The sequence below is a fragment of the Portunus trituberculatus genome, chromosome 38 (assembly GCF_017591435.1).
Source record: "Portunus trituberculatus isolate SZX2019 chromosome 38, ASM1759143v1, whole genome shotgun sequence".
NCBI classification, from domain to species: domain Eukaryota; kingdom Metazoa; phylum Arthropoda; class Malacostraca; order Decapoda; family Portunidae; genus Portunus; species Portunus trituberculatus.
Window position 1 is genome coordinate 22,829,986 of NC_059292.1, and position 10,000 is coordinate 22,839,985.

Sequence of the window (10,000 nt, forward strand, 5' to 3'; positions counted from 1 at the left end):
CCTTCAGTACCACGACACGTTTCCATATTCATTCTGGTTAATATTTAGTGATTTTATACAGCTTCAGAAACTTTTGTGGGAATTGAAATAGTGAAGACTTGGCCTTTAATCTTCTGACCTGCATGGACCCTTCCTGATGTCAATAGAATGGTCTAATCGTACACAAATCTCAAGGTAAAAATGTGTCCCAGTATTGAGGGTCTTAAAGTAGAACCTTATAAGCACTCTTAAAACCTCATGTAACTTCAACTAGAGCCTTCTGCAAGTGGTGGAGCTACGGTGGAAGTGTTTCAAACGACAGCGTGACTGGTTCGCCAACTCAGGTGCAGCTTTTTCCTGTGTGGTCTGATGTTTGACAAATAAGAATTCCTCTACTCATGAGACCCGCTGTGTATTCTTTCTGGTTTTAATGATTCCAGCGATAGGTTAACAACGATCCTGCACATTTAACAGATTCTGAGTGGGAGTTATCTTAAAGTTGTTTGAAGTGGGGAAAGCTGGCCAAGAGCAACAAAGACAATGGAATAAAAAAGACCCACTGAGATGCCAGTCCACGAATAGGCTCGAGAGAGTTGGCCAAAAGAATGGGAAAAATGTCTTGAAATCTCTCTCTTAAATGAATTCTGGCCATAGGTAGATGGAAATTCAGAAGCAGGCAGGGAGTTTGAGAGTTTACCGGAGCAATGGACTGAGAGTTAGAGTGGTGGACAGAATACGGGTGAGGGAAAGAAGAAAGCGTCGTTGTTATGATTGTAGTGAGTGTGATTCAAAGTATTGCATTATACGTGGAAAGAAAAAGAAACACGCTCATATCAACTCGGCTAATGATCTCTCAGCCCTTTGAAAATAATATGCTGATAAGAGAACAAGATATTTAAAATGACAAACCTTTAGAATTTTGATTTGAATAAGCTTGTGCCGTCGCTTTTAACTCAACACACACACACACACACACACACACACACACACACACACACACACACACACACACACACACACACACACACACACACACACACACACACACACACACACACACACACACACACACACACACACACACACACACACACACACACACATATGTTGGGAATTTGTGTGTTCGTGTTATACTATCGCCGATATTGCGTTTTCCTAATAGCTAATATATTGTTTCCTGTGCTGATATTGGCCTCTCTCTCTCTCTCTCTCTCTCTCTCTCTCTCTCTCTCTCTCTCTCTCTCTCTCTCTCTCTCTCTCTCTCTCTCTCTCTCTCTCTCTCTCTCTCTCTCTCTCTCTCTCTCTCTCTCCAACAAGTAGCATTGTTCATGGTGAGGAGGAGGAGGAGGAGGAGGAGGAGGAGGAGGAGGAGGAGGAGGAGGAGGAGGAGGAGGAGGAGGAGGAGGAGGAAGAGGAAGAAGAAGAAGAAGAAGAAGAAGAAGAAGAAGAAGAAGAAGAAGAAGAAGAAGAAGAAGAAGAAGAAGAAGAAGAAGAAGAAGAAGAAGAAGAAGAAGAAGAAGGAGGAGGAGGAGGAATAAAAACAAAATATCTAAATAGAAAGAGAAGAAAGAAGATGGTAGTGAAGAAAGAAAGAAGACTAGAGGAAGACTGGAGAAGAAAGAGTAGAAAACGTAGAAAATAGTGGAGAGAGAGAGAGAGAGAGAGAGAGAGAGAGAGAGAGAGAGAGAGAGACGCCAAAGGTTATTAAAAGAAGTAAAAAAAAAAAGAAAACAGACGAGAAAAAGGAGAGAAGAAAAAAATTATAGTGGAGAGAAAGAGAGAAATAGATAAATGGAATAAAGAAGAGAAAAGAAGCTAAAAGATAATAAAGTTGTGAAGAAAAACGAGAAAAAATGAAGAATGGAAGGAAAGAAAAGGAAAAATAATTGTGAAGAGAAGAGACAAATGAGAAAACACAACAAGAAAATTGGAAATGGAGAAGGAGGAGGAGGAGGAGGAGGAGGAGGAGGAGGAGGAGGAGGAGGAGGATATGGTCTTGATGAAGGTAAGGGAGATAGAAAACATTATTGATATATAAGGAAAGAGGAAGAGAAGAAAAAAAGAAGAAAGGAGGAGGAATAGAAGGAATGAAGGAAAGAGTAAAGAGAGGAAGAGAAAAAAATGAGAAAGATAAAGTAAAATGAAGGAAAAAAGGAAGCAAAGAAGAGAGAGAGAGAGAGAGAGAGAGAGAGAGAGAGAGAGAGAGAGAGAGTTGAAGGTATGTCATTAATCACTCAAGTTACAAGTTCAGTTAAGTTTTTCTTTTCTTTTTTTTCTTTATCCCTTTTCAATCTCCTTAAAGTTTGAACGAGAAAAGAAATAGTCGCTCTCTCTCTCTCTCTCTCTCTCTCTCTCTCTCTCTCTCTCTCTCTCTCATGTAACGTTATGCAATTTTATATAATCCCAATTTAACTCTATGTAACTCCTCTCCTATATGTAACTCTCCTGTATAACTCCTGTCTACACACTAACCCTGATAAACTCCGGAACTCCCTGCCTCCTTCTGTATCTCCATCTACCTCTGACCTGAACTCATTGAAGAGGGAGGTTCAAGACATCTATCCCTTTCTTTTTAGCTCACTCTCTTCTCTCGGACCTGCTCGGTGACTGGCATCTAAGTGGGCCTTTTTGTTTAATCGTTTTTGTTGATTTTACACAGCTTCAGAAACTTGCATGGGGATTAAAATAGTGAAGACTCTCTCCATTAAACTTCTGACCTTCATAGACCCTCCCTAATGTAAAATAAAATAATTTAATCACACCCAAAACTCAAGGTAAGAAAAAATGCATCGCAGTACTGAAGGTGTTAAGTGACCTTCTATAACTCTGTCTTCTCTCTCGCAGTGATGGGCGGGATGGTGGAGGCCGCCCAGTGAACCGCCACCCAAGCGATGCCGCCTCTCGTCTGACTAACCTCGCGGCGCTGCTCCTCCATATCAAGGCATTCTATCAGGTGAGTGGGCCCTCCTGTGTGTGTCTGCGTCTGTGTGTGTCTGCGTCTGTGTGTGTCTGCGTCTGTGTGTCTGCGTCTGTGTGTCTGCGTCTGTGTGTGTCTGCGTCTGTGTGTGTCTGCGTCTGTGTGTGTCTGCGTCTGTGTGTCTGCGTCTGTGTGTGTCTGCGTTTGTGTGTGTCTGCGTCTGTGTGTGGCTGCGTGTGTATGTGTGGCAATAGATTTTCTGCTGCTACTTCTGTGGAGGGTTGGTGGTGTTGGTGTTGTGTTGGTGTTGGTGTTGTGTTGGTGTGCTTCGTGTTTGTTTCTGTTTCCCTGTGTGTCTTTTTTTTTTTTTTTTCCGTGTTGGTGTTGGAGTTTTATCTGTGTTGCGTGTGTTTGAACTTATCTCTGTTTGGAATGTTAGTGTTAGTTTATCGTGTGTTGTATCGGTGTTAGTAGTGTTCAAGAGTGTTCTGTGTGGGTGTTGTTTAGTCTTTATTCAGTCAGGCAATCAGTGGGTCAGTTTTCTCTCTCTCTCTCTCTCTCTCTCTCTCTCTCTCTCTCTCTCTCTCTCTCTCTCTCTCTCTCTCTCTCTCTCTCTCTCTCTCTCTCTCTCTCTCTCTCTCTCTCTCTCTCTCTCTCTCTTCCTTCGTTACTTTTCAGAATTTTTGTTCATCCATTTCTCTCTCTATGATTTCTATTATTTATTTTTACTCTCTATATTCGTATATCCATCCTCTCGTCCGTCTGTCTATCTGTATGTATTTATGTATGTACGTGTGTATGTACCTGTCTCTCTCTTTACCCTCTCATTGTCTTTGTCCTTGTCTCTGTTTTTGCATCTATCTGCCTATCTGTCTGTCTCTATCCATCTGCCTGTTTCTCTCTCTCTTTCTACCCATCTCTCTCTTTCTCTCTTTTTTTTTCTTTCTCTCTTTTTTCTCTCTTCAAGTGGCGGTAGGCTTACACTATAAAATTCCCACAAAAGAAGTGTACAATTTCACTGGCCAGGTGAAACTCTATTTGCATTCTGCCTAAAAAAAGTAATGAGTTTTTTATATCCATTCCTTCCCGCCTGTGGATCTCTCTCTGTGTGTGTGTGTGTGTGTGTGTGTGTGTGTGTGTGTGTGTGTGTGTGTACATCTCTTGGCTCTTCTCGTATTCACCCTCTCAGCCTCTTGTTTATTCATCTTTCTTTCTTTTCTTCTCTCCATCTCCCTCTCCTCTCTTTTCCTTTATTTTTGTGATCTCGAAATGTCTATCTCTTGATTTTTCTCTCCTTGTTCTCGTCTTCTCTTTGTCTCTAGTGTCTTTCTCTCTGGTTCTGTCTTTCTTTTCCATTTTTTTCATTATCTTCACAATCTTTTTCCTCCGTCTTTATTTCACTTTACCTTGTGTCTCTTTTCTCTCACTGTTCATTCTCTTTCTCATTTCTCTTTCTCTTTTCCATCTTCTGTGTCTCTGTGTTCGTGATACGTGTTTCTGTGGCGTTCTTATGATTTTCTCTTCTTTCAGTTCTCTTTCCTTTCTGTTTTCATTTTCTCTTCCATTTATTCCTCTGTGTCTTTGAGTGTTTGATTACCCTTTTGTAGCTTTCTGTGTATGATTCTCTCTCTCTCTCTCTCTCTCTCTCTCTCTCTCTCTCTCTCTCTCTCTCTCTCTCTCTCTCTCTTAATTTTTTTTTTTTTTTTTAGCTTTCAGTGTCTCATTCTCTCTTGTTTATTTTTCTGTCTCTGTTTTCAATCTATAGTTCATTGATTCTCTGTCCTTAGCGTTCTATATGTCCGATTCTACCTTGCCAATTCTCTCTTGTCTGGTTTTTAACGTCTCTAGTTCACTGATTGCCTTTCCTTAACCTTTTACTAGTCTAATTCTACCTTGTCAGTTATTCATTTATCTCTGCGTTCACTGCCTCTGGTTTGATCCTTTGAGTGTCTCTGCGGCGCCGTCTTTGTGGTCTCAGGCTGACTCCATCCCAGCGAGCTACGTAAGTAAACACCGTAGACAAACAGGTCACTTTTACGCCGCCAGGGAAACCAAACATGAGTGAGGCTGTGAGTTGTAGATCCTAACTGTTTTCTTTTGCCTTTTTTTTTTTTTTTTTTCCTTGAAAGAGGTAAAGTTTAAATGGTTTGTCTTTTTTTTTTTATCTCTCTCTCTCTCTCTTTATCTCTTTATCTCTGTCCCTTTTTGTCTCTCTCTCTCTGTCTCTGTCTCTCTGTGACTTACTAGAGATTAACGTCATTATATATTTGCTCTCCTTGAAGTGAAGTCGAAATCTACGTTACTTTTTTTTCATCTCTCTCTCTCTCTCTCTCTCTCTCTCTCTCTCTCTCTCTCTCTCTCTCTCTCTCTCTCTCTCTCTCTCTCTCTCTCTCTCTCTCTCTCTCTCTCTCTCTCTCTCTTAATTTCCTTCCCCATAAACTTTTCCTTCCTTCTCTTTCTCTTTTTTCTGTTTTCCCTTTCCTTTTCTTATCTTCCTCTTTCCCTTCGCATCAAGTTTCCTCTTTTCCTTCTTTTCCTCCTTTTTTCTCTCTCTTCTTCTTTCTTCTCCTCTCCCCTTTATTTCCCTTCATCTAATTTCCTCTCTCCTTCCTTTCTCTGCTATATCTCTTTTTCTCTTCCTGATTCCTCCTCACCTTCCTTCCTTTATCTCACTATTTCAAGGTTTCCGTCAGTAGTGCAGTGCAAACAGGTCAGCTTTACGTAACGAAGAGGTGACCTAAGAGTAAATTGAAGCTTTTTTCCCTCCTTTTTCCCTGGAACGGTAAAGTCTGTATGTAGACCTCTTTTTATTTCATTTGTTCTTTATTTTTTCCTTTTTCCCCATATTAAGTGTTTTTTTTTAAGGAAATGTAAGAGTTTTCAATTTTTCAGGGTCATAAACAGTATTCATCATTTATTTATTTTCTTTCCTATATATATTTTTTTTACTTTTTGTGTAATAGAATCTAGTGGGAATATTTATTTTTTTTTTTTTAGTTCTTTATATTCCAGAACAGCAAACACTAAACACCACTTTTTTTATTTTTATTTTTTTTTGTTTCCTTTTTTGTTTGTGTTTCTATTTCTCTGCAGTAAAGCTTTATTTTTCTTTCCTGGAATGTAATGAGAATGTAATTGTTTCGTTTTCTTTATTTTCCTTCCTCCTCCCCCTTTTTTTTTTCCCCGAAGAACTGCTAACACTAAACAGGCATTTTATATTTCCTCTCTTTACCTCTTTTCCATTTCCTTTTTTTTTTTTTTTCTTTTTTTTTCCCCAAGAACTGCTAACACTAAACAGGCATTTTTTATTTCCTCTCTTTTTTTCTCTTTTCCTTTTCTCTTGAACACAGCGTAGCGGGAATGCAGCTCGTTAAGTCTTTTCCCCTCGAAGGATAAACACTTTTTTTGTCATCCACGTTTGCCTTTGCCTGTAACAAAAATTTTCTGTGATGCACCGTACTGTGAATGTAGCTCGTTACCTTTTGGCTCTCTCTCTCTCTCTCTCTCTCTCTCTCTCTCTCTCTCTCTCTCTCTCTCTCTGGTAAACAATATAATTTCTTATCTCCTTGTCTCTATAACACAATCTTACGATATAACTTAGTCAGAATGAGACTAGTTCTGATCCTTCCACTCACTAAACTCTAAATCTTTCTTTATTTTTTTCCCCTTCTCCCAAAGTCTCCTCTATTTTTCTTCTCCACTTCTAAGCTCTTCTCTATTTCTCTCATCTAATCTCTCCTCTGTTTGTCTCTCCTTATCTAAGCTCAACTACATTTTTCTCTCTTCTAAACCCTCAATTTTTTCTCTTTACTAATATAAACTCTCCTAAAATCTTCTTTTCTACGTATCTTCTCTTTTAAACCATCTTCATTTGCTTCTCTAACCTCTCCTCCTTGCTTATCCTTCTCTTTTTATTTCTCCTTCATTCTTCTTCCTCATTCATCTATTCTCCTTTCTGTAATCTCTTGTGTTTATGTATCTTTCTTCTAAACTCTTCTTCATTCTCCTTTCTTCTTTATCCATTTTCCTTTCTTTAACATCTTCATCTTCTTACTTATCTTTCTCTTCTAATCTCTCCTTCATCTAATCTCTCCTTCATTCTCCTTTCTCCCTCTTCCAATCTCTTTTCCTCAACCTCTTCTCCAAACGTATCTTTCTCTTATAAACTTTTCATTTCCTTTTTCCTTCATCTAACTTCTCTCTCCTCCACGTGTATTTCCTCCTCCTCCTCCTCCTCCTCCTCCTCCTCCTCCTCCTCCTCCTCCTCCTCCTCTCTCTTTCTCTCTCTAATCCAGCGAGCGAGGGAGGACGGTGAGGAAAGCGAAAGAGCGTCACAGGGGACCCAAACTTTCTCTTCCCAAATTGAGGTAACTGGAGTGTGACGTAAGCAAGATGACTCGACCCAAGCCTGGAAATGTAAACACCTGAGTCATCTCTGTGTGTGTGTGTGTGTGTGTGTGTGTGTGTGTGTGTGTGTGTGTGTGTGTGTGTGTGTGTGTGTGTGTGTGTGTTTATCTGAAATCTTTTTAAAGTTTTTGTGCGATTTTGCGATTTAAAAAGTTAGGTAGTTATGTAAAGTCCCTCCCTCTCTCTCTCTCTCTCTCTCTCTCTCTCTCTCTCTCTCTCTCTCTCTCTAGCAAGGCGTTCTCTTAAGCCAGTTCCTTTCGAAGTGAGGGCTTAAAGGACAGAGGGGAGACTGAAGGAAAATTGCAAAGAAAACGGAGATTATGAGGCGAAGTTGGGAAAGGCGGGAGGAGGTTGTGTTATATTAAAAAAAAAACTTGGGACCAAGGAAGAGATGGGTGTAGTAGTAGTAGTAGTAGTCATAATAGTAGTAGTAGTAGTAGTAGTAGTAGTAGTAGTAGTAGACTATTTTTGTGGTTTATTTCTTTATTCTTCCTTCTTCGTAATGTTTCTCCTTTTTACCTCCATTTTTCTTCCTCTTCCTCCATCTTCCTTCTTCATCTTCCATCCTGCCCTCCACCTCTCTATCCCTTTCACATTTTCTACTCTCGTTTATTTGTTGTTTTCTTCTTTATCTATTTTCTCTTCGTATTCTCCTTTATCTCTTCCTCCTTTTTTTATTTTCCTCTTCTCTCTCTCTCTCTCTCTCTCTCTCTCTCTCTCTCTCTCTCTCTCTCCTTCTCTTCTCTCTCTCTCTCTCTTTCTTCCTCTTCTTCCTATTTTCACTTCTTTCTATCCTTTCTTCATAATCTTTCTATCTTTTCTCTCTTTCTTCCATTCTTCCTTTTTTTTCTTCCATTCTTCCATTCTTCCATTTTTTCCATTTTCTTCCATTTTTTCCATTCTTCCATTTTTTTTCTTCCATTCTTCCTTTTTTTTCTATTTATACCATGTGGGCTTTTCACGTGAATTTATGGGCTAAAGGGGATACTTTTTTGGGGTACTTCCCATCTCAAAGCCCTTCCTTCCTTCCTTCCTTCCTTCCTTCCTTCCTTCCTTCCTTCCTTCCTTCCCTCCATCCCTGTCACAGCCGTCACTCAGTATGGAAGACGACCACTCTCCTTGAAAAAAAGTTCCTTCGCCGTCAGCTTTGTGAAAGTTTCTCCCAATCAGACAGTTCCCTAAATATTTTCCCTTTCACTCTGCACTGATTCAACGGGGAGGAAATTAAACGCCTGCTGTCCATTACTTCTTTCCTTCCTTCTTCTCGTATTTCATTTCCTTTTTCTCTTTTTTTTTCTTCTTCATTTTTTTTTCCTTCATCGTCATTTCTTCCATATTTTCATTTGTCCTTGATTTTTTCTTATTTCTCTTTTAATCCTTCTATATGTTTCTCTCTCTCTCTCTCTCTCTCTCTCTCTCTCTCTCTCTCTCTCTCTCTCTCTCTCTCTCTCTCTCTCTCTCTCTCTCTCTCTCTCTCTCTCTCTCTCTCTCTCTCTGTGTGTGTGTGTGTGTGTGTGTGTGTGTGTGTGTGTGTGTGTGTGTGTGTGTGTGTGTGTGTGTGTGTGTGTGTACCTCACTTGTAGCTAATCCCAAGGTAATCCTCCCTTCTTCTCACCTCTCACTCTCTCCTCTTTCCCCTTTCCTTCCCTTCTTCCCTCCTCTCCCAGTTGACACACCCCCTCCTCTCTTTACTCTTCCTCTCTCTTTCCTCCTTTTCTCAACACTTTCACCATCGTCTCCTGTTTACTCTTCCTCTTCCTCTCACTTTCCTCCTCTCACTTTGCTTCTTAGCTGTGGGAGAGCGTGGAGGTAAATATCTCACGCACACACACACACACACACACACACACACACACACACACACACACACACACACACACACACACACACACACACACACACACACACACACACACACACACACACACACACACACAGAGAGAGAGAGAGAGAGAGAGAGAGAGAGAGAATAATAAGGAAAAGGAGAGGAAAGTTTTATATGCCCTTCTTGTTAGCGCCCTGAGGCTGCTGAAGGAGGAAGGAGAAGAAGAGGATGAGGAGGAGGAGGAGGAGGAGGAGGAGGAGGAGGAGGAGGAGGAGAGAGGAGGAGGAGGAGGGAGGAGGAGGAGGCGGCCAGAAGCGCCTCTGACAGGAAAGATGAGGAGGAACAGAGGAAGCGGGTGTGGTAAAAGTTAGATGGAGAAGAAAGGAGGAGGAGGAGGAGGAGGAGGAGGAGGAGGAGGAGGAGGAGGAGGAGGAGGAGGCGACGACCATGGTATAGAAGTTAGATGAAGAAGAAAGAGGAAGAGGAAGAAAATAATAATAATAATAATAATAATAATAATAATAATAATAATAATAAGAAGAAGAAGAAGATGGACACAACAGATAATAATAAAAAAAAAAAAACAGCCGCAGCAACTGACCTTTTGTTCCACACGGGTTTGTGGCGGAGAGTAAGCTGTGAGGGGAGGAGGAAGAGGTAATGGAAAGAAAAGAGGAGGAAGATGAGGTAAGGATGAAGACTGTATGGTTGAAAAGAGGAAGATTAAATAGAGGAGGAGGAGGAAGAAGAAGAAGAAGAGGAGGAGGAGGAACATTGATTGATTAACTGATTGAGTTTTTGACGGGAAGAAGAGGAGGGATGAAAGAGAACAGACTCAGCTGAAGGAGGAGAAGGAAGAAGAAGGAGGAGGA

General features: G+C 40.6%; 1 protein-coding gene across 1 annotated transcript in view; it reads left to right on the forward strand.

Annotated features, from left to right (window-relative positions):
- LOC123514659 (girdin-like) overlaps positions 1-10,000 on the forward strand; it is a 320,990-nt gene that overhangs the window by 79,742 nt on the left and 231,248 nt on the right. The window contains 1 exon segment of the mRNA XM_045272682.1: positions 2,824-2,932. Coding sequence (XP_045128617.1) covers positions 2,824-2,932 — 109 coding nt within the window.